The sequence below is a fragment of the Coregonus lavaretus genome, assembly GCF_964263955.1.
Source record: "Coregonus lavaretus genome assembly, chromosome: 37".
Taxonomy (NCBI): domain Eukaryota; kingdom Metazoa; phylum Chordata; class Actinopteri; order Salmoniformes; family Salmonidae; genus Coregonus; species Coregonus lavaretus.
The window spans coordinates 26218585-26243314 of record NC_140024.1 but is presented as its reverse complement, the minus strand read 5'-3'; the positions used below and the strand labels follow the sequence as shown (position 1 = coordinate 26243314).

General features: G+C 42.7%; 2 protein-coding genes across 5 annotated transcripts in view; one reads left to right on the top strand and one right to left on the bottom strand.

The window, feature by feature from the left end:
• Positions 1–10857: 10857 nt before the first annotated feature.
• Positions 10858–16068, bottom strand: LOC311111441 (protein CDKN2AIP homolog A-like). Of its 4 annotated transcripts, XM_084154161.1 has the most exons (5): positions 15999–16040; positions 15443–15479; positions 14922–15171; positions 14250–14365; positions 10858–13633 (listed from the first exon to the last, which is right to left on the bottom strand). In XM_084154161.1, exons 3-5 carry the CDS (start codon positions 15167–15169, stop codon positions 13089–13091), a joined length of 909 nt encoding a protein of 302 aa, XP_084010287.1. In that variant the 5' UTR covers positions 15170–15171; positions 15443–15479; positions 15999–16040; the 3' UTR covers positions 10858–13088. The 4 variants fall into 4 exon arrangements, with proteins under 4 accessions (XP_084010287.1, XP_084010285.1, XP_084010288.1 ...); XM_084154159.1 differs by lacking the exon at positions 15443–15479 and having other exon boundaries at positions 15999–16068; XM_084154162.1 differs by lacking the exon at positions 15443–15479 and having other exon boundaries at positions 15985–16013.
• Positions 16069–16319: 251 nt separating this feature from the next.
• LOC311111748 (gamma-tubulin complex component 4) overlaps positions 16320–24730 on the top strand; it is a 27822-nt gene continuing 19411 nt past the window's right edge. Inside the window, exons 1-12 of the mRNA XM_084154563.1 lie at positions 16320–16481; positions 16862–16990; positions 18788–18910; positions 19001–19054; positions 19570–19626; positions 20301–20380; positions 20757–20958; positions 21548–21713; positions 22178–22302; positions 22495–22545; positions 22770–22875; positions 23266–23373. Of these exons, the coding sequence (XP_084010689.1) occupies positions 16404–16481; positions 16862–16990; positions 18788–18910; positions 19001–19054; positions 19570–19626; positions 20301–20380; positions 20757–20958; positions 21548–21713; positions 22178–22302; positions 22495–22545; positions 22770–22875; positions 23266–23373 (1279 nt within the window). The 5' untranslated portion in view covers positions 16320–16403. The remainder of the gene's footprint in view (positions 16482–16861; positions 16991–18787; positions 18911–19000; positions 19055–19569; positions 19627–20300; positions 20381–20756; positions 20959–21547; positions 21714–22177; positions 22303–22494; positions 22546–22769; positions 22876–23265; positions 23374–24730) is intronic.

Here is a 24730-nt window from a genome sequence, read left to right as displayed (position 1 = left end):
TGATTCGGCTCATACCTAGGCTCGAGCCCAGAGTTTCACACATCCCCATGTGAAACACCCACATGGTGTTCCTTCTCTACACATTCGTTTCCTTTATGTTCATTAATATTTAATAGATCGCTGGAGGGGGAACTCTCTGGTTGACAGTATAGTCTGATGGATGCACACACCGAGAAGCCCACTCTGGACGGTGATGATGAATGAGACTGGAAGAAGGACCATTATCTGAAAGTTACCTGCTGATGGCAATGTTAATGGCATGCACTGACGCACATCTAACTTACTTTCCTGCAAAGAGCCTGGTCATAAACAATGTTAAGTCAATAGTGGAGAGACAAATAAAATATAACTCCTCCAATGAAGTAGGCCTACAACAGATGTGATATCTGTATATGTCTCTATGATTTAACATGTAGCGGTTCGTAGGTAAAATCACTGGGGAAGCCAGAAAAAAAAGCAATTTTACAACCTATGTGTTGTGATAATTGCGTTCTTTGCTCTATAACCTGTTAGTTCATATGCCTTGCAACCGTGATATATAGGCCTGAAGGCTGAGACAATACGAAGACACAGTAGCAGAATAAATTAAACCACACCTTTGTTTCATCACAAAACCGGAGAGCAACTTCTGTCTGGTGAAGTCCACAAAGCATATTGCATGTAACAAACAGTTACATGACCTACAGCATGGTCAAGCAAGTTAATGTTTCCGACATTTTCGGGCCACTAAACAACTATTGATTTAGAACTACTGAGAGTGTTGCTGCAAGTCGCAAAGAAAACAGGAGCTTCCTCCACTATTCCAGCACTATTTCAACTTCAACATTTCAACATCATCAAATCACCTATGCTTAGTCCAGTGACAACTAAAATATACCAGTGGCGATTTTAGCATGTAAATCTTGGTGGGGCAAACTCCCCCCAAATTGTTTTAATGCATGCCAGCAAAGCCACAACACAACACTAAACAATACATTAATTGCACTATAATGGTGACAAAAGGTGCCCACAAAATGTTAGGGCCTACATAAAGCTGTCCCAACAGCAGAGCTTTCTTTTCAGCAGCATGGAGTGAATCCTTACCACTGCTACACCAAGAAACACAAGCAATGGACATTAGACCGGTGGAAATGTGTCCTTTGGTCTGGAGTCCAAATTGGAGATTTTTGGTTCAAACCACTATGTCTTTGTGAGACGTGATGTGGGTAAACGGATGATCTCCGCATGTGTAGTTCCTACAGTAAAGCATGGAGGAGGAGGTGTTATGGTGTGGGGGTGCTTTGCTGGTGACTCTGTCTGTGATTTACTTAGAATTCAAGGCACACTTAACCAGCATGGCTACCATAGCATTCTGCAGCGATACGCCATCCCATCGGGTTTGGGCTTAGTGGGACTATCATTTGTTTTTCAACAGGACAATGACCCAACACACCTCCAGGCTGTGTAAGGGATATTTTACCAAGAAGGAGCGTGATGGAGTGCTGCATCAGATGACCTGGCCTCCACAATCCCCCGACCTCAACCAAATTGAGATGGTTTGGGATGAGTCGGACCGCAGAGTGAAGGAAAAACAGCCAACAAGTGCTCAGCATATGTGGGAACTCTTTCAAGACTGTTGGAAAAGCATTCAAGGTGAAGCTGGTTGAGAGAATGCCAAGAGTGTACAAAGCTGTCATCAAGGCAAAGGGTGGCTATTTGAAGAATCACAAATAAAAATATATTTTGATTTGTTTAACACTTTTTTGGTTACTACATGATTCCATTTGTGTTATTTCAAAGTTTTGATGTCTTCACTATTATTCTACAATGTAGAAAATTGTAAAAATAAAGGAAAACCCTTGAATGAGTAGGTGTGTCCAAACTTTTGACTGGTACTGTATATCTTTTTTTGTTATAATTTTTTGAGCTAAACAGGTGTAGCTCAAAACCCTGAATGACAGGCCGCAACTGAAAGATACCAAAAACAATTTAGTCCAATCAAGGTAAGCAAAATATAACGTCGCTGTCCATGGTTCTGATTTCTGTGTGAGTGTGTGTGTATGCAAGTAGAAAAAACATGTTGACTCACCCTACTTGTAGAGAAACGCCAATGCCATCCTCCTCTCTTTCATGTTGACAAAACAATCTATTACATCAGTACACGCTTGTATTTTTTACCTGGCTAAAATGTTTGCTTGCTAGACAAACTTCCTTTCATGGGCAATGTTAGCTAGTTAACAGTAATCTTCTAAATCTAGCTACATATTGAACATCCATGCTCTCAGGCCAGGGTCACAATGTATGAATTAATGGTTGGATCAGAATCGCCATTTGGAGAATTAAGTAAATCCAAATCCCTATCTCCATCCATGGCTAATTTAGGAACGGGCCAATTTTAGCTAGCTAGCTAGCTAGCCACCGGAGGAAAACAACACAACGAGATGCAACAATTCAAGTTGATTCTGTCGATGACATATGCTCTCAATGCCATTTGATAGGAGTGACGCCAAATCCAAACTGGCTTGCTTCCTTTGACACTTTTTTTTTGTGTGCCTGGACCATTCACAGTTGAGCTCACTTAGTTTAGCTCACTGCTGATTGGCAGTTTTTTGGGGAAGCCTGGCTTCCCTTGGCATCCATGAATACACGCCACTGGCAGAGTGCATTTAGTTCTGCCCAGGGCGGAGCTCAAACTCTCAGTCTTTGGCACAAGAACACATTCCACTCAAAGCCATACATCTTAGCCAACAGAGCACAGGAGTTGGCTCAGAGTGGCGAGTGTTGTTGTGCAGAAGGTTGTGAGTTCAAGCCCCCAAAAAATAATGCACTATTACATTTACTTGAACTGACACTGATTTAGCATATTGTTAGTGCATGTCTTATGAAGTCCACCTAGTGGTCATACTGTGGCTTTTCTGATTATTATTGAGAGCAGGTGAAGTGAAGGTGAGTTGGACATGCTGAGGTAGCCCTGCCTGCAACTTAAAATCACGTTGGTTTCCCGAGTGGGAGACTGGGGCCCAGGTCCCACCAGTTAAATTGACGCCCAACAGTGGGACAATCTCAATGATTTCGCATCGCAAACAAATCTCCCAAACCTGTCTCTCCAGTTAGAGTGACAATGGATAAGGACAACTCCCTCCTTTTGAACACTTCTGACCGGGGCATGTGTGAGCTGAGATATATCCTCAGCATATAAGGCAGCAGGGCCTGATGGCAACAGCCCAAAGGTCCTCAGGATATTAGTGGATATTGTATTTGGAATTGTGTATGATGCTTTTTCATCTGTAGATAATGATGGAATGTTTTCATGGCACTTTAAAGGTTAAAGGTCCAATGCAGCTGTTTTTATCTCAATATCAAATAATTTCTGGGTAACAGTTAAGTACCTTTATTGTGATTGTTTTCAATTAAAATGGTTAAAAATAAACAAAAATAGCTTCTTAGAAATGATAAATTTCTCAAGCAAGAATTTTGCTAGGACTGTCTGGGAGTGGTCTGAGTGGGGAGGGGAAAACTCCAGCACACCAAAACAGGCTGAAATTTCAGGCACTTTTCAAACAGCTCTTACACTAAAAGGGCATTATCATAATTTTTAGTATGGAAATATAAATAAAACACAGGAAAATCCATTTTTTCACTGCACTGGGCCTTTAAATAACTATTGGGCTGACACTTCAGATGTGAGGGCAAACATGGTAGTTAATAATGGAGCTTGATAAATACGGGTCATTTTAAGCCCAAAACACAAATAAAGTCCCCTGTAGCTCAGTTGGTAGAGCATGGCGCTTGCAACGTCAGGGTTGTGGGTTCGTTTCCCACGGGGGGCCAGTATGAAAATGTCGCTTACTGTAAGTCGCTCTGGATAAGAGCGTCTGCTAAAATGTAAAAAAAAAAAAAAAAAAAAAAGACAAGTGGGCTGTTTTGAGCCAAAGAAATCAGATCACATAGCAAATTATGCAGCAGCTGGCTTATTTACATAACCTATACACAGCATTGTCTTCCATGCAGTATTTTGCTCTGTTGCTAGTTCTGACCTTGGTATATGTATTTATTTGATAGGGAGTGAGACAGATACATTTAAAAGATTTGACTTATCAAATTGTCAAGGGTAAGATGTACTCATGTATGTGAGTGTTATTGCTATCTATGAAACACCATCTGTGGGTTGTACAGAAAACTTTTCCATCAGATTAAATTCCCCATCACATCCTAATAATGCTCATTCCAAATTACCCTCAATGCCTTGTTGACCTTATGTGTTCATGCCATGTTGTTACAATCATGCTACATACATATGGTATGTAACCACGCTGTGCTAAAACATCATTTTTCCTTCACTCATTAAGTATTATGCACTGAGTATACCAAACACTAGGAACACCTTCCTAATATTGAGCAGGTGTTCTTCATGTTTTGTATACTCAGTGTATATCTAAAGGAACATATTCCATGGTTAACTAGCTGTGAGTAGCGTAAACACCTCATGACTCTCCAGCAGTGCTACAACAACCTGAAGGAAACGCTATGGTGGTGGGTTAACTAGCTGTGAGTAGCGTAAACACCTCATGACTCTCCAGCAGTACTACAACAACCTGAAGGAAACACTATGGTGGTGGGTTAACTAGCTGTGAGTAGCGTAAACACCTCATGACTCTCCAGCAGTGCTACAACAACCTGAAGGAAACGCTATGGAGGTGGGTTAACTAGCTGTGAGTAGCGTAAACACCTCATGACTCTCCAGCAGTGCTACAACAACCTGAAGGAAACGCTGGTGGTGGGTTAACTAGCTGTGAGTAGCGTAAACACCTCATGACTCTCCAGCAGTGTTACAACAACCTGAAGGAAACGCTATGGTGGTGGGTTAACTAGCTGTGAGTAGCGTAAACACCTCATGACTCTCCAGCAGTGCTACAACAACCTGAAGGAAACGCTATGGTGGTGGGTTAACTAGCTGTGAGTAGCGTAAACACCTCATGACTCTCCAGCAGTGCAACAACAACCTGAAGGAAACACTATGGTGGTGGGTTATCTAGCTGTGAGTAGCGTAAACACCTCATGACTCTCCAGCAGTGTTACAACAACCTGAAGGAAACGCTATGGTGGTGGGTTAACTAGCTGTGAGTAGCGTAAACACCTCATGACTCTCCAGCAGTGCTACAACAACCTGAAGGAAACGCTGGTGGTGGGTTAACTAGCTGTGAGTAGCGTAAACACCTCATGACTCTCCAGCAGTGTTACAACAACCTGAAGGAAACGCTATGGTGGTGGGTTAACTAGCTGTGAGTAGCGTAAACACCTCATGACTCTCCAGCAGTGTTACAACAACCTGAAGGAAACGCTATGGTGGTGGGTTAACTAGCTGTGAGTAGCGTAAACACCTCATGACTCTCCAGCAGTGTTACAACAACCTGAAGGAAACGCTATGGTGGTGGGTTAACTAGCTGTGAGTAGCGTAAACACCTCATGACTCTCCAGCAGTGTTACAACAACCTGAAGGAAACACTATGGTGGTGGGTTAACTAGCTGTGAGTAGCGTAAACACCTCATGACTCTCCAGCAGTGTTACAACAACCTGAAGGAAACGCTATGGTGGTGGGTTAACTAGCTGTGAGTAGCGTAAACACCTCATGACTCTCCAGCAGTGTTACAACAACCTGAAGGAAACGCTATGGTGGTGGGTTAACTAGCTGTGAGTAGCGTAAACACCTCATGACTCTCCAGCAGTGTTACAACAACCTGAAGGAAACGCTATGGTGGTGGGTTAACTAGCTGTGAGTAGCGTAAACACCTCATGACTCTCCAGCAGTGTTACAACAACCTGAAGGAAACGCTATGGTGGTGGGTTAACTAGCTGTGAGTAGCGTAAACACCTCATGACTCTCCAGCAGTGCTACAACAACCTGAAGGAAACGCTATGGTGGTGGGTTAACTAGCTGTGAGTAGCGTAAACACCTCATGACTCTCCAGCAGTGCTACAACAACCTGAAGGAAACGCTATGGTGGTGATACAAGACTAGACAGCGGTGGGTCAGGATGAGGTCGGCCACCAATATGCCAATTAAATCAACATCAAGATTTATAATGACTTGATTTGGCTTGTAAAGCAACTAACACCTATTAAACGGGAATAAGGAGTCGACCAACGGTGACTCAAAATTCATTTTGATTGGTGCATCTATTACATAATTATTATGGCTATTGAGAGAAAAACTTAATGAAGATGTCAGGGAGAGCGACTAGGCACAATTACTTGTCAATCAGTAGCAGACTCTTGGGACTATAATGGGAGAAAGTGGATGGCAAGAACATTGTATGTTCAATATATCCTAGCATGTGTTTTCATTACCCTGAGTCATTATGCTTGAGACATACTACATGGGGCCTAGGTAGCCTAGTGGTTAGGGAGACGAGCCAGCAACCGTTGTGCCCTTGAGCAAGGCACTTAACACCCTACAACAACAGCTCCCCAGGCGCCAAGTGTGGCAGCCCCCTGCACCTCTCCAAAACCTGTATGGATTAATTGAAATAATCTATCAGTGAATAATCAATAAGGCTACAACTATCAAAATTAAAACCCCAAAGACTTGATGGCAACCCAACCTTACCATAATCACCCCAAACTGTGGGTGCATCCCAATAACATTTCCTTTCTCCTGAAGTGTGCACTCGTTCACACAAATCTAAAAACATTGGATTGGTGGAGGCATGGGCTAGTGGGAGTTTAAGATATTTGTTATGGGCCGATCAGTAATTTCCTTTAAAAATCAGAGAAGGTAAGTTAACAAGTGCACACTTTGGCAGGAAGGTGAGATACAGTGCCTTGCAAAAGTACTCATCCCCCTTGGCGTTTTTCCTATTTTGTTGCATTACAACCTGTAATTTAAATGGATTTTTATTTGGATTTCATGTAATGGACATACACAAAATAGTCCAAATTGGTGAAGTGAAATGAAAACAGTAACTTGTTTCAAAAAATTCAAAAAAATAAATAACGGAAAAGTGGTGCATGCATATGTAATAATAATATGCCATTTAGCAGCCGCTTTTATCCAAAGCGACTTACAGTCATGCGTGCATACATTTTTTTTTTGTGTATGGGTGGTCCCGGGGATCGAACCCACTACCTTGGCGTTACAAGCGCCGTGCTCTACCAGCTGAGCTACAGCTCCTTTGCTATGAAGCCCCTAAATAAGATCTGGTGCAACCAATTACCTTCAGAAGTCACATAATTAGTTAAATAAAGTCCACCTGTGTGCAATCTAAGTGTCACATGATCTGTCACATGATCTCAGAATATATACACCTGTTCTGAAAGGCCCCAGAGTCTGCAACACCACTAAGCAAGGGGCACCACCAAGCAAGCGGCACCATGAAGACCAATGAGCTCTCCAAACAGGTCAGGGACAAAGTTGTGGAGAAGTACAGATCAGGGTTGGGTTATAAAAATAGATCTGAAACTTTGAACCTCCCACGGAGCACCATTAAATCCATTATTAAAAAATTTAAAGAATATGGCACCACAACAAACCTGCCAAGAGAGGGCCGCCCACCAAAACTCACAGACCAGGCAAGGAGGACATTAATCAGAGGCAACAAAGAGACCAAAGATAACCCTGAAGGAGCTGCAAAGCTCCACAGCGGAGATTGGAGTATCTGTCTATAGGACCACTTTAAGCCGTACACTCCACAGAGCTGGGCTTTACGGAAGAGTGGCCATAAAAAAGCCATTGCTTAAAGAAAAAAATAAGCAAACACGTTTGGTGTTCGCCAAAAGGCATGTGGGAGACTGCCCAAACATATGGAAGAAGGTACTCTGGTCAGATGAGACTAAAATTGAGCTTTTTGGCCATCAAGGAAAACGCTATGTCTGGCGCAAACCAAACACCTATCATCACCCAGAGAACACCATCCCCACAGTGAAGCATGGTGGTGGCAGCATCATGCTGTGGGGATGTTTTTCATCGGCAGGGACTGGGAAACTGGTCAGAATTGAAGGAATGATGGATGGCGCTAAATACAGGGAAATTCTTGAGGGAAACCTGTTTCTGTCTTCCAGAGATTTGAGATTTGGACGGAGGTTCACCTTCCAGCAGGACAATGACCCTAAGCATACTGCTAAAGCAACACTTGAGTGTTTTAAGGTGAAACATTTAAATGTCTTGGAATGGCCTAGTCAAAGCCCAGACCTCAATCCAATTGAGAATCTGTGGTATGACTTAAAGATTGCTGTACACCAGCGGAACCCATCCAACTTGAAGGAGCTGGAGCAGTTTTGCCTTGAAGAATGGGCAAAAATCCCAGTGGCTAGATGTGCCAAGCTTATAGACATACCCCAAGAGACTTGCAGCTGTAATTGCTGCAAAAGGTGGCTCTATAAAGTATTTACTTCTTGTTTGTTTCACAATAAAAAATATTTTGCATCTTCAAAGTGGTAGGCATGTTGTGTAGATCAAATGATACAAACCCCCCAAAAATCAATTTTAATTCCAGGTTGTAAGGCGACAAAATAGGAAAAATGCCAAGGGGGGTGAATACTTTCGCAAGCCACTGTAATTGGGACATAATCTACAGTGGGGAAAAAAAGTATTTAGTCAGCCACCAATTGTGCAAGTTCTCCCACTTAAAAAGATGAGAGAGGCCTGTAATTTTCATCATAGGTACACGTCAACTATGACAGACAAATTGAGAATTTGTTTTTCCAGAAAATCACATTGTATGATTTTTAATGAATTTATTTGCAAATTATGGTGGAAAATAAGTATTTGGTCACCTACAAACAAGCAAGATTTCTGGCTCTCACAGACCTGTAACTTCTTCTTTAAGAGGCTCCTCTGTCCTCCACTCGTTACCTGTATTAATGGCACCTGTTTGAACTTGTTATCAGTATAAAAGACACCTGTCCACAACCTCAAACAGTCACACTCCACTATGGCCAAGACGAAAGAGCTGTCAAAGGACACCAGAAACAAAATTGTAGACCTGCACCAGGCTGGGAAGACTGAATCTGCAATAGGTAAGCAGCTTGGTTTGAAGAAATCAACTGTGGGAGCAATTATTAGGAAATGGAAGACATACAAGACCACTGATAATCTCCCTCGATCTGCGGCTCCACGCAAGATCTCACAACGTGGGGTCAAAATGATCACAAGAACGGTGAGCAAAAATCCCAGAACCACACGGGGGGACCTAGTGAATGACCTGCAGAGAGCTGGGACCAAAGTAACAAAGCCTACCATCAGTAACACACTACGCCGCCAGGGACTCAAATCCTGCAGTGCCAGACGTGTCCCCCTGCTTAAGCCAGTACATGTCCAGGCCCGTCGGAAGTTTGCTAGAGTGCATTTGGATGATCCAGAAGAGGATTGGGAGAATGTCAGATGAAACCAAAATAGAACTTTTTGGTAAAAACTCAACTCGTCGTGTTTGGAGGACAAAGAATGCTGAGTTGCATCCAAAGAACACCATACCTACTGTGAAGCATGGGGGTGGAAACATCATGCTTTGGGGCTGTTTTTCTGCAAAGGGACCAGGACGACTGCACCGTATTGAGGGGAGGAAGGATGTGGCCATGTATTGCGAGATCTTGGCCAACAACCTCCTTCCCTCAGTAAGAGCATTGAAGATGGGTCGTGGCTGGGTCTTCCAGCATGACAACGACCCGAAACACACAGCCAGGGCAACTAAGGAGTGGCTCCGTAAGAAGCATCTCAAGGTCCTGGAGTGGCCTAGCCAGTCTCCAGACCTGAACCCAATAGAAAATCTTTGGAGGGAGCTGAAAGTCCGTATTGCCCAGCGACAGCCCCAAAACCTGAAGGATCTGGAGAAGGTCTGTATGGAGGAGTGGGCCAAAATCCCTGCTGCAGTGTGTGCAAACCTGGTCAAGACCTACAGGAAACGTATGATCTCTGTAATTGCAAACAAAGGTTTCTGTACCAAATATTAAGTTCTGCTTATCTGATGTATTAAATACTTATGTCATGCAATAAAATGCAAATTAATTACTTAAAAATCATACAATGTGATTTTCTGGATTTTAGATTCCATCTCTCACAGTTAAAGTGTACCTATGATAAAAATTACAGACCTCTACATGCTTTGTAAGTAGGAAAACCTGCAAAATCGTCAGTGTATCAAATACTTGTTCTCCCCGCTGTATATATATGAATTTGGAATAATACTGTGAAAACAGGACGACTGATCCGTGTAAAGAAAAGAATGAATGGGGCCATGTATCGTGAGATTTTGAGTGAAAACCTCCTTCCATCACCAAGGGCATTGAAGATGAAACGTGGCTGGGTCTTTCAGCATGACAATGATCCCAAACACACCGCCCGGGCAACGAAGGAGTGGCTTCGTAAGAAGCATTTCAAGGTCTTGGAGTGGCTTAGCCAGTCTCCAGATCTCAACCCCATAGAAAATCTTTGGAGGGAGTTGAAAGTCTGTGTTGCCCAGCGACAGCCCCAAAACATCACTGCTCTAGAGATCTGCATGGAGGAATGGGCCAAAATACCAGCAACAGCAACAGAAAACGTTTGACCTGTGTCATTGCCAACAAAGGGTATATAACAAAGTATTGAGAAACTTTTGTTATTGACCAAATACTTATTTTCCACCATAATTTGCAAATAAATTCATAAAAAATCCTACAATGTGATTTTCTGGATTTTTTTTCCTCATTATGTCTGTCATAGTTGACGTGTACCTATGATGAAAATTACAGGCCTCTCTCATCTTTTTAAGTGGGAGAACTTGCACAATTGATGGCTGACTAAATACTTTTTTCCCCCACTGTATGTTCTAGTCTTTGATAAATGTGTTCCACCCTCTACATGTCAGTGTGGATAAGACCCAATCATTGGACGACAAACATTCTTTAAATTATTTTTATTTACAAAAATATAGAAACAGGGACCGCTTATAGAAATGTACAGTGTCACTAAATATTGTGGCCATTTACACGTCAATGCAACCCTTTTCATGTCATTCAGCTTTGAAAAGCAAAACATTACAGCAGCAATCTCCCATCAATGATTTTTTAATGTAAAGACTCGAGCACTATCAAACATCATATCATACAATTCTATGAACCTGGCTTAACACCAATCATCTCCTTTAGAATAATTGAATCAATGAATAAACATAACAAAAGCCAACATTTTCTCAACAGCTTTCCTCACACAAAATAGAACAAAGTGGTTTTAAATGAATGTAAAAGTCCCATCATGAACAAGATCTAGATCATGTAGAGGAACTAAACAAGATGTCTACGTTTGTATCCAGACAAACACACTGAGTTATAATAGTGACAATGCATTCTACTGTGAACAGAAAATAACAGTTCAAATAATTATTCTGTCATAGAGGACTTCTGCATTTTAAATACTAGAGCCTGTGTTATATGATCAAAAGTATACTTCATTCTCACTCCATGACTAACATTGTAACTTCATTAAACAAAAAATGATAATATTTGTAATGCGATCACTCAGGGAGATTTGAAGCATCAATAGAAAACTCTAATGACGAGCCACACAGGGTTCATTAGTTGCATGTTATTAATGGTATTGATAAACGGTAGAAATGTCCCTTGTCTAGTGGTCGGGTTGTTAATCAGATAGCTGATTAAATGGCTTGAGGGTCAGACCGAGTGCAGCCGCACACATCCACCATAGTCCTGAGCTAGGTGTAGGGTTAAGTTGCCCCTAGAGGCTGATCCTGGGTCAGTTTAGCATTTTCCCCACTAATGGCTAAGGTGAGGATTGAGGGAGAGGAAGCTGATCCTAGATCTGTACCTAGGGGGAACTTCACCCCGGAGCACTGAACTACAGAGGACATAGAAGGAAAGTGCATGCTGTGACTATAGACCCAAACAAAGGGAGGGAAAATGTAGTGACATATTGTAAACCACACCCTTACGACCTGTGTACATTTCTCCATTGTGGTAGGCAGCAGGCAGGCACAACCGATACTAAAAGGGTCTAAACTTCTTACAATCCCCACTCTGAAGGAATCCAAATGACCTATGGAACAAGAACTGGGTATAGGCTACTCAAGAATAATAAAAGCGTAAAAACTACTAAGTGGTGGTGATGATGCATTAAGTCCATCCATTCAGTGCACACAGTGGTACTGTATGACTCATAGAGCAGCTCCATTCAAACCCACATAACTTCTAAATACCAGGGCACAGAGTAGCAAAACGTTTTGGAACGGAAAACTGAAATGAGTCCAGGAGAGTTAGTTCCTCCCCATTAGGGATGTGCACGGTTATTAGAATATTCGAACGGACGTTAGTATTCGAATACTTGTATGCATATACAATTTTGCGAGAAGAAAATAAATATAGGCCAATTTTACACAGAAACTGCTTTTTCTAAATTAAAATATCCATGTGACATTGTTACATACAAGGATATACCATGCATGACATGTCAAATTATTAATTTAATAAAACAACTAACTTTTCAATGTAGTTTTTATGACGTGCACGGTGCACCCCATAAAAAGACGGCAGCCAACCAGTAACCTTCACATGTGTAGCTTGTTGTTTATGTTGGCCAATCAAAGCGGCAAACAGGCTCAATGTGTAGCAAGTGGAATGAAAGTTCACTAATGCAATGCAAGATGGAATAAAATTACAGAATTAAAAGTTAGCAAAATGAGAAGTAGGCTACAACATGCAACCAACAGATAGGCTGTTTTATCTGAATGGGTTTGGGGAAAAAGCGCAGCATGTGGCCTCAATTAGCCTAGCTAGCTATAGCTGGCTAGCTTAACTAGCTAGCTTCTCTAGGCTACTCCAGTCAAGACAAGCACTGTTATATACGATGATAAATAACATTGAATTGCCTTGGCGTCTGTCTCTCACCCTCCATCTGCTTGCCCCTCTGCAGCTGCAGCAATAGAGCGCCAGCCTCTCTCCATCGCGCAGCAGTGCTCAGGTAAAAAACTAAATTTCAAATATCTGACAAAAATTCATTATACTATTCAAATTGTGAAATTATTTCAAACCCCCATCCCTATGTCCCCGTTTTACTCAATTTTGGGGCCTACTGAACACGACCCTGGAAAGGCCCCCGGAGGATCCTCTATGCCTCATGGCTGTGCTACGACGGCCCGTCCCCCTGCTGCTCTGGCTGGAAGGGGTAGCTGATAGCGGGAGGGAAGCCCGGGTTCCTGGGCTGATCATCCAGCAGCACCAGATCCTCTACGTCCCTCCCATTGAACCGCCGCCGGCAGATCTTCACCATCACCTTGTGCCCCTGGAAGGCCTTGAGGGCCTCCTTGGATGCCATGGACCTGGCGGCCGCCTCGTCACGCCCGTAGCCCGTGCCCAGGTAGACTGTCTGGCAGCGCAGCTCGCACACCTGACCCTCCTTCTGGGTGCGCGCCGCCGGCAGGTCGGGGATGTCCTTCAGGGGCACGAAGACGCAGCTCAGGCTCTCTTTGGATGACTCGGTGCAGGCACGCAGGATCTCAAAGTGGTCCAGGTTGGGGCCGAAGCCCCCTGCAGACACCAGCTTCCACGCCACAGCCTTGTAAAGGCGGTTGAAGAAGGGCTGGTGCTCGGCAGGCGCCTGCGGGGGCGGGCCCTGCTTGAAGGGGTTCCCAGGCTTGGTCCGCTTTACGCAGCTGTCGTCGTCGCCGCCCCCTGAGAATCAGCAAGATAAAAGACAACTGAGATGGGATTCTTCCCGGGCAACACTGGCAAAAGCAGCAGAAAAAAATACTGCAGGGATGACTCATCGACTCATCTAACCTTAACAATGTACAGTATGTTTGATGGAGAAGTACAGAACTTTTCCCACTTTAATTGTCTTACAAATATACAGAAACGGGTATAAAGCATCTGTTATCACAGTAATTGCCATTCAGTGTATTGCCATGAGTTAACCATACTGTACAACCCTGAAGCAAAGACAGACCATTGGTCAAACTCAACTTTTCTTTAGTAGGGCTATAATATTAGCGTCAATTAAAACGTTTAAAGTTGGACTCTACAAACTATACAAGAAATCTAAACTTTCAAATAGTTTCAAATTCAATCCAAATCAAATCAAAGTTCATTGGTCAAGTGCACAGGATATAGGTGTAAACGGTACAGTGAAATGCTTACTTGCTAACTCTCCTTAACAATGCAGTGCAATATCAATCAAGAATCAAATGCCAAATACAAAGTCCTAGATAACAAGTAGTAATAAAAAGTAGAAGGGGGAAAAAAGTAATACAAACAAGTTATGACAAGTATGTACACAGCTGAATCATACCTGCAGTCCTCTTTCCTTTCCCCATGATTTCATCTCTCGTCTTTCGAACTGGAGCATCATTGACAACCACTCCCTCTGCCATTTCCTTGATCTTGTCCATGACAGGTTGAGGGTATCTGCAAAACAACACAGTCAGAAGAAGATGAATGTCCCCTTAGGACAGTTGACCCTAGTCTCCTGTTGTTTTACCTTGGTTTACTTTATTGGAATACTGTAGTAGTTTTTCCATTCTGGTTGGTCCAAACTGGAGAATATATGTTAAACCAGAACCTATGGAAGAGCACCAGCAGCACCCCCCATTGTAACTAACTAATACTCTTTTCACACTATCAACAGTGCTGACCCCAACCATACTGTGCTGGCTCGGATATTTCCTTCTCACACTGTCCTTTCCAGCAGGGTTTCAACTACTATGGTGGATGCATAGCCAGGCCAGTGCAGCTCAGCTCAGCTCTGTAGTATATGCCAGTTAACAGATGCTTTTATCCAAAGAGACTTACAGTAGTGTGTGCATACATTTTGTGTGAAGTGTGAAAATTATATTACAGTAAAACTCAACATTGAAATCCATTAAAACAAAGTTCCTCTATCCATTCCTCAAACATAGCCTGTTCGAGATCTAGTTGACAAGACCACACAAACAGATATGGGACCAGGCTACGATACACATACCTGCAGCCCAAGAAGACGTGGTTGGCCCAACATATGGACAGTGAGAGCAGCCTGTCCAGACTGGGGCTGGGGAAGCCCGGCTGGACTGTGGGGAACGTCTCCATGTTCCTCAGGAAAAACTCTCGTCTGGCGTGCCACTGCTTGTTGGTCTCATGCACTCCTCGGAGCGACTCCACCCACTCGACCAGGTGAGGGTTCTGGTCCAGGTACTCTGAAACAATGTCCTCTCCAGTCCTCCCCTCAGCCATCACTGTAACTCAGAGTAGAGACACAGGACACAATGTGTTAGACTATATCAGTGTTAAGGTGACTAGAGGCAAATACAGGCTTCTCAAGACGCAAATCAAATCAGCTGATCTGATGGTAAATTATATACCACACTAAGTCCAGTGTATTTTATGTGTTCTGTCTCTCATGTTTTTCTAGCAGCACGGCATCAACATATTCATCAGGAACTGGAAGCTGTTGCTCTTCTATGACAGTTAGCGCGATAGAAATATGGTTATAGCCAGACACCTCACCTGCAATTTGTCAGCAGCACCTGTGTGATTGTAGCTCCTTGTTAAGAGGGAATATTATAACGTTACGGAAGCTGAAGTAGTCGTCTTCTGACATCTTTTCAAGTCACTGCTGGCATCTATTCTTTGTGATTATAGCGTAACAATTATCACGTAGTAGGGCCTAATTAGAAAACCGCTCTATTACGGAAGTCAATGTTGGTTTGTTGCAATGCCAGTTGTCTAACGTTACCGTCTCTGTTGTTACTAGCTAGCTAACTTCTAATCAGAAGTTCATTCAAACAAATCATTCAGTGATTAACATCAACCGGCTTAATACATTGTACATAGCTAGCCATCCTCCAACGTGGATAGCTAGTTACCTAGCATTAAATTAGCATAAGACTCTAAAACAAACGCCGGGTATTAGCCTAGCTAGCAAACACAACAAATGTATGTTGGTGGCTGCACTACGCTAACGTTAGCTTTATTTTAGCAACATATAGCTTACTGGATAACTATATCATACAAAGTTGCAGAATATGTTTTATTGATATCAAACATACAGTTCAGAACTAACCTCTGAAGCTGTCCAGGCAGCGCCGTTGCTACATGAGTCATGACCAGTGATGCAAACAAGTTGGCTGTCGAACTACAACTTCCACACGATTGTGCAACAACAGATACCACCGTTTTTTTATCAAAGATATAGCTACTTAGAGATAATTGATACATGTAGGGTTTTTTAGATCGCAAATAGTGATCACTACAGTAGCTTAATCAATCGTACAAGTGAAGAAAACGTTTCATTAACTTATGCGGAATCCGAAGGAAAAACTACAATTTCCATAATTCTTCACTCTCATCATTGAAACGTCATCGAGTTGCGGCGGCGGAAGAATCGGCGGTGTTGTGATTGAATGACAGGTTCAACACTGCAATTTATGTCAACTTTGATCTGATTGCCGATATTAAGTGAATTAAAATGATTCATGAGCTCTTGTTGGCTTTAAGTGGATACCCTGGGACTATATTCACATGGAACAAACGGACAGGTTTACAGGTATATCGGGGTACCTAACTACAGAGCTAGCTCTACAAAGTAAAAACACTGCTGCAAGAAGCTGGCTAGCTGTGTTAAAAAAAAAATTCTCAAGTAACGTTAGATAGCTAGTGCAACTAGCTACTAACCTTATGAATTGCTTTGTTTTCTGCTTTTATTGGCACCCATCACTAGTTTCTTTCTGTTGTTGCATGTACACTTCACTATAGATTTGTTTAGTGGCTGGTGATAAGTGTGACATACAAAAGCATCCTACTGAACCTTTTAGCCGAGTTTATCTCAACTCCACGATGTACATATAGCTAACTAAACCATAGCTCATGAATGTAATGTTAAGGAGTTATGAATAAGGGTTCATTGAACCTCTGCTTCTCCTGTAGGTCTCCCAGGACCTGCCCTTTCTCCATCCCAGTGAAACCAGTGTCCTAAACCGCCTCTGCAAACTGGGATCCGATTACATTCGCTTCACAGAGTTCATAGAGCAACACACAGGCCATGTCCACCAGCAGGTGAGATAAATACCCAGATGATGGAGTGTCAAAAGCATGGGCGAATCTGCGAAGTATTTTCCTCTTCTCACATCCTTCTCAAAACATCAGGGGGAAGCGAGGAGAGCATTGAAAGATATCTGGGGTTCCTTCTCCTCTAATGCTCTCCCTGCTTATCTCTGACATTTTGAGGACTTGAGGAAAGACTTTTGAAATTCACCCTATGGCTCTAGGGGGCGGTTTCCCGGACACAGATTAGGAGCCCAGTCCTGAGGGGTAGACTACGAATGAAGCTAGATCTGCTCAAGCTTTTATAAAGCTAGCCAGCTTCAGTTCGCTTCACATTCCAGCTCAGGCTTCATCCGTACTACGACGGTGGATGTTGCTTGTCCGTCTACCGCTAACTATAGCAGGCTTGCACTGTAACTACGCGTGTATGTCACATGTTGCTGGTCGAACGCCAAACTCTTCATTGAGACAATGCTGAAACCATCAATCCATGGGAGAGTCAGTGCCACATTTTAATTTTTGCCTAAATTAACATGAAAGATAAGTTATCTTGCAAATTCAGCAGGCTATGATGTGAAATAGGCTAAAAGTGACATCTTTATTTTATTACGTATTGTTAATGCCTTCTTTGAAGCACCTTTTTTCCCCACTCCTATCAATAATATAATTGTATAGTCATACAAAGGTTTTACTGTACATTAACTTTCAAATGCATCTTGTCATTGATAAATGTGTAATGTGATGGGTATTTTAATATTATTTTTTATTTTTTTACACAAGAAACGTTTGATTAATTAAATATTTAATAGCTCGTTTTCTTCAAATGAAGGGGATGGTGATGCAATCTTTGCGAGAGTGAGGGACTCTGAGTCTGATTACGTTGGTCCTCAACTCATGGGTCATGCTGCGTTCAAAACAACTGGGAACTGGGAAATCTCCGACTTCCGACTTCAGTGCGTTCAAAACAACTGGGAACTTGGAAAAAAATTAGCTCAGACTGGGGAAAATCTATTTGAATGGTCACCCAATTCGGAATTCCAACTCGGGCCTCTTTCTAAAACTCGGACATTCCGATCTGAAGATCACTAATGTCATGATTTGACAGTTGTTTTGAATGCGTCATCAGACACTTAATTCGGGATAACTAGAGTTAGCCCTGAGTTAGCCTACCCCGGAGCAGGTTAGTTATTATTATTTGACCATGCTTGTCACTTATGAACATTTTTGAACATCTTGGCATGGTTCTGTTATAATCTCCACCCGGCACAGCCAGAAGAGGACTGGCCACCCCTCATAGCCTGGTTCCTCTCTAGGTTTCTTCCTAGGTTTTGCCTTTCTAGGGAGTTTTTCCTAGCCACCGTGCTTCTACACCTGCATTACTAGCTGTTTGGGGTTTTAGGCTGGGTTTCTGTACAGCACTTCGAGATATTAGCTGATGTAAGAAGGGCTATATAAAATAAAATTGATTGATTGATTGATTGATTGTTAGTTCTGAACGATTTGTTGCCATAGAAATGTACCTGGCTAAAAGGTGAGGCACTTTCATATGACCGGTTATCCCGAGTTACTTTGGTAACAAACCTGTTTCGTAGTATACCTCTCTGGACTAAAAAGCCAACTCAATTAAGAATCTCCATTGAAAATGCTTTTTAGTCCAGGATTACACTTCATCTGGATCCGGGAAACCTCCCCCTAGATGGGTTTATATTTTTGAATTTTTTTAGATTGAGATGTACTAGTATTACCTCAAATACTTATCAGATATAGCTAAATACTATAGTCTTAACAAGCCCTTATTGTACTTTGCAGGAGCACCACTCCATTCAGCCAAACCAGGCTGGACTTAATGGGGTTTACCTGCGGGCTTTCTGCACAGGACTGGACTCAATGCTACAGCCTTATAGACAGGCTCTCCTGGACCTCGAACAAGAGGTAGCGAAGATAATTTACAAAATGCATTGTAGCACTAATTAATACAATGCAAAGTGATAATCAATCCCACCACTTTCCTCTTCATTGCAGTTTCTTGGCGACCCGCATCTCTCCATATCTCATGTGAATTATATGCTGGATCAGGTAATGGCGGTTACTGTTTTTTATAGTTTTTCTGATTTAGATTTCCTTGTTATACATTTGAAGTAGAATTCCCTCGGACATCATTGCACGCGAGATACAACAACAGAATATGTAATGCACTTTTCTTTTTACCACACTGCTCGACGCACCTCACCTCCATTTCGTCCACAAAACAAAAACAATAAAAAGGTGCTGGGGGGCTGTCACCCCTCCACCCCTCCCCTGATTGGAGTAAACTAACGGATCAAAAGACTTCTACTTTCGCTCCCATGTTCTGTACATGTAGTTAACTAATTATACATATATTCCTAATTTCCTCTTTCTTCAAGTGCTGGATTTTCATCCACATCGGCCAATCCAGACAGTGGCGCTGTTTCCCATAATGCGGATTCCATCATTAAATGTGAACTTTCACACCTACAGTCAGAAGAACCACTGTATCTTTCAATATGTCATGAATATTAATGTAACAATATATCCTAGTAATTTAATGTAATCATGTTGTTCTTCTCCAGTTTCAGTTGCTGTTTCCCTCTGTTATGGTGGTGGTGGAGACAATAAAGTCCCAGAAGGTAAGGGCATTACAATGGAGACAATACAGTCCCAGAAGGTAAGGGCATTACAATGGAGACAATACAGTCCCAGAAGGTAAGGGCATTACAATGGAGACAATACAGTCCCAGAAGGTAAGGGCATTACAATGGAGACAATACAGTCCCAGAAGGTAAGGGCATTACAATGGAGACAATACAGTCCCAGAAGGTAAGGGCATTACAATGGAGACAATACAGTCCCAGAAGGTAAGGGCATTACAATGGAGACAATACAGTCCCAGAAGGTAAGGGCATTACAATGGAGACAATACAGTCCCAGAAGGTAAGGGCATTACAATGGAGACAAAAGTATTCACTCGCCTTCTGATATGACTGAGAAATCACACAATTACCTTGGAGGAAATTATTTAAGACACTCATAAAGCACTTTTCATACACCCATAGCACCCTCCAAAAACTATTTATGTTCTCAAACTCGAGGGTCAACGCATTTCTGAAGTGCCTTGGTATTGTCACAGAAAAATGTAAATCTATCTTTCTCCCACGTATTTAAAGTTCACCATGGTGGCTGCTGTAGCACAGGGGCATAAAGGTGTCACAGCGCTCAGAGCAGAGTGCATGATGGGTAGATACGGTTCAATCAATTAGTGTGGAATATGGAAATGAGGTCATATCCTGTCTGTCCTAATTAGATCCACGGTTGTCAGATCCTGGAGACGGTGTACAAGCACAGCTGTGGAGGCCTGCCCCCTGTACGCATGGCCCTGGAGAAGTAAGTTACGGCCACCACATTTGATTGAAAAAGTTAAGTTAGCCTCTTATAGAAGCTTTATGCATGTTTATGCTCTTACTTGGATATATGCTGCATGTGTGGTGTCATCCTGAAACTGATGCTGCAAAGTGAAATATGCATACCATATTTCCAGGAAAAACCTGAAGGGGGTTTTGAATTCTCTGTGATTTTACAATGGTAAGATCCCGGGGTGCTTTTTTTTCTAAATCGTTATTTCACCCCTGGATAAATTATTCCCATGACATATGTCATATCCTGCTACACATAAACACTTGAATCTTTAATGATACCTGGATGGTGTTTCTTAGAGCAACACAACATAAAGGATCTCTCTGCTGTCTGTCTGTCTACCCAGGATCCTGGCGGTGTGCCACGGGGTGATGTACAAGCAGCTGGCTGCGTGGATGCTGCACGGTCTGCTGCTGGACCAGAGTGAGGAGTTCTATGTGAAGCAGGGGCCCAGCGCTGGAGGGGCCGCCGCCAACCAGGAGGATGACGAGGAGGACCTGGGGATCGGAGGCCTCAGCGGTAAACAGCTGAAAGAACTACAGGACCTGGTGAGAGCCCTTATGCAAAGATTCAGTATCAGCTTTTATCTTCCCCTAACTGGCTGAGCTAAGATAAGAGACAAAACTGATCCTAGATCAGCGTCTATGGGCAGTTGCATCCATGTTTCCAGCTGAGAGAACTACAGGATCTGGTGAGATGGCGGGTAGAAGTTGCCCTTGGGCACAGCTTCAGGATCAGTTTATATCTCCCACCAAATCCTAATCTTAAACATCAGGGGTGGGGAGGCAAAGCTGACCTAAGATCAGTGTCAATGAGTAATTTCATCCTACTCCATACCTTGTCACTTTATCTGTCCACTTGGATTTGAAGTGCTTGCATTAGTGTAAAGCTTGCACCACTGCTGTTGGAGTAAAGATTGTAGGATGGATAAGATCTAAAAGTCATGTGTATGTACTTATAAGTCAGCTTCAGGAGGCTGATTTGGTCATGTTCACAAGGCAGGGAAAAACTAACTGAAACAGGGTGTGAGTACCCAGACTGGTCCAATAAGACATGCTCAATTTCGTTTTTTCTGTTTGAAAGTGTTTTCCGTTGCGTGCCCTAATGAACGATGCTGTTGTCTGTGTTCCGCTGTAGAGGCTGATAGAAGAAGAGAACATGCTGGCTCCGTCCCTGCAGCAGTTCTCTCTGCGGGCTGAGATGCTGCCCTCCTACATCCCCATCCGCGTGGCTGAGAAGATCCTCTTCGTGGGGGAGTCCGTCCAGATGTTTGAGAACCACAACCACAGCCCGTCCAGAGCTGGTGAGAACCTGGTCCACACATTTACCTTTTCTTATGTGCTTTTTCCTTTCACATTTACTGTAGCTGCGTTTTACATTGACTTGTTAGTCATCTAGCTTTAGCAAGCTGATGTTTTTACCTATTGTGATTTAGCTGCAGTAGGGAAACAGTAGAGTGAGGAAGAAGTGATTGTTTTCTGGGTTTTCACCCTCAATCATTTGCTTACCTTACTAGAAGTTCTTTGACAACTTGTTAGCATTATTTCTGATTTTGGCATCTAATTGGTTTGCTTTGGTTGCTACGCTTCTCTAAAAACATCAACAACAAATAAACACCAAAACAGCTCGCCAAACACTACTTCAATCTAACATATTGCGACAATATCACTTCAGGAGATCCACATTGGACTTGTAATGAAAGATTTTGGAAGATCTTTGATGGATAATGTTTTCCTCCCTTTCCCCTCTGTCTGTGTTTGTGTCCAGGCTCTATACTGAAGCACCAGGAGGACATGTTTGCTACAGAGCTGCACCGTCTCAAACAGCAGCCCCTCTTCAGCCTAGTGGACTTTGAGAACCTCATAGACGGCATCCGCAGCACCGTGGCAGAGGTGGGCTTGGCACTTCAACATATCTAGGAAATGTCAGATATGTGTTTGTAATGACTGCTGCAACTTCCCACTATGAGCTGGACAACAAGGTCCTGTTCTATTCAGGTGATGTTAGGGCTACATTCATCTCAATAACATCGGTATGGGATTCCAATAAACAATTGATTAACCAATGTATCCTTCTATTTGCAGCACCTGTGGACATTGATGGTGGAGGAATCCGATCTCCTGGGGCAACTTAAGGTTTGTATTTGGACTATCTAGCTGTGACAGTTTAGAGTTGATTTGAGATTGTTAGTGTGCATGTTTGAGCTCGACTACATTGCTGTCGGACTGAGCAGAATCACTGATCTATAAATCCCCTTGGATCTCAAATAACTTCTCATCATGTGATCAAGATGAGTGATTCTGTGCCTCGCCTTGTTCAAACTGACCCCGTCAAACACGCCGTTTCTCTTTCCCTGTAGATCATAAAGGACTTTTACCTGTTGGGCCGTGGCGAGCTGTACCAGGTGTTCATTGACCACGCTCAGCACATGCTCAAGACCCCGCCCACAGCTGTCACTGAACACGGTACGTTCACAGATCCAGGATCAGTTTACTCGAACAGATATCTAAACTTGATTTATAGGAGGTAGAATGCACTAAGCGCTAAGGGCCAACTTCATTTTATGGAAAATTCACCCTTTATTCAATCACAAACCATGGTCCTGTTGGAATATGTCAAACTGCAGTTTAAACTGCATCCTAACTTCCTCCCTTCCTTGAAGTGATCACTGATCTAACACTGTGGCTAGATCAAAGTAGGGGTTCCAGTAAATATCTTTCACCAACCCGATCATTTCTGATTGTTGTTATTCCAAGGAAGGAAGGAAGCAGTGTAGAAGAGTATGAACAGGCCTCATGTCTATTGCAGTTATTCTTTGTATCTAACTATGGCTGTTTTCTCCACCCCTTCCACAGACGTAAATGTGGCCTTTCAGCAGGCTGCTCACAAGGTGTTGTTGGACGACGACAACCTCCTGCCTCTCCTGCACCTCACCATCGACTACCAGGGGAAGGAGAGCAAAGGTTTGTTCCTCAGAGAGGCTTTTCAATGGAGCCGAAACCCTCCACTAGGAGTGTAGGAGGTCTAACTGTATTTTTAACCAGCGCTGCTTGGAGTTCTCTCTTCACTCCCTACCAGACTTGGGTTCAAATACTTTTATTTGAGTATTTGTTTTTGAAATACTTATTTTCTGTGTATTTTCTAATACATGCCAATACTTTCCAAGTGTATTTCCAAATACATTCCAATATTCAGCTAGTTGTATTTTAAAAGAAAATATTTACTTTGAAATGTAATTTAAATACCCTAAATAGTATTTGAACACAGGCCTGCTCCCTACTACCTCTTCCCCCATGGCCCTAACTTACCCTTCCAATATGGCAGAAAGTCCACCATGACACTGCTTATACCTTTTTATACCATTCAGATCTGTAAATATGGAAAGGTCAGGGCCAAGGGGAAGGGGTAAGGAACATATTGGGACCGGCAGCTGTGTTCTCCAGTATATTGTTTTGTAACCAGTTGCTGCCATCTTGTGGCTAACTGTAAGACAGTCTAAAATGGACGCCCGTCTTCATCTTCTCTCTGTCATCTGCTTCTGCTATAACCTGGGAACACGAGATAGAAGGCAATCTGGTGGATCTGTACTGGGAAGTCACCTGTTTCACCTGTTATCTTTTTTAAAAAGCAGATGAAGGAAAGCAGATGAGAAAAGAAGGCTACTGAACTTCGCACCCTAATCCACATAAGTGCACTACTTTTCACAAAGTTCTGGTCAAAAGTATTGCACTTCATAGGGAATAGGGTGCTATTTGGGATGATCCATTCGTCTATGTCTTCTACCCAGTTTGTGCCATCTTGTGAACAATGCTATGGAGTGGATCAGAGGATGTGAGCAGAGTGGAGAGAGGAGTGGAGCGTGTGTAATGATTTTAAAAATGTAGGAGCGTCGGCCTTCTCTCCTGTAATGCTCAGCCACAACCTCTGGCCATGCTCTGCCCACCATTTTTCATTTCCTTCATCACTGTTCTTTTAATTAGGCCTATTATGTTGTATTTATTTAGCCTAACCCCACCACTAATGCCCAGAGCTGTTGATATGAGTCCACCAAGAAATATGTCACAACTTGTGTAATTGATGACAAGACAACCAATGAGCACATGCAGCAGCACCAGAGAAGTTTTGGTTTCTATACAAGCTATTGTTAAAAAAAAGAGGAGTTTAAGTTTGTAACAGTGCTAAAGTTGTCTGTCAACTGTCAAATGTGAGAGCAACAGAACCAGTTACAACTGAAGTATCTGATCATCAATAGATTAGCGAAAAAGCTATTAGTTTTTTAACACAGTGGCCACATAGCCTATCACCTAGACAGGTCCTTGT

Bases quoted from the DNA above. Each gene is read 5' to 3' on its own strand.
- LOC311111441 (XM_084154159.1), bottom strand. From the start codon at position 15,169: ATGGCTGAGGGGAGGACTGGAGAGGACATTGTTTCAGAGTACCTGGAC. The intron at 14,366-14,921 runs GTATGTGTATCG...GTTGTTTTGCAG, and splicing joins CACGTCTTCTTGGGCTGCAG to ATACCCTCAACCTGTCATGG. The intron at 13,634-14,249 runs GTATGATTCAGC...GCTGATTCTCAG, and splicing joins GAAAGGAAAGAGGACTGCAG to GGGGCGGCGACGACGACAGC.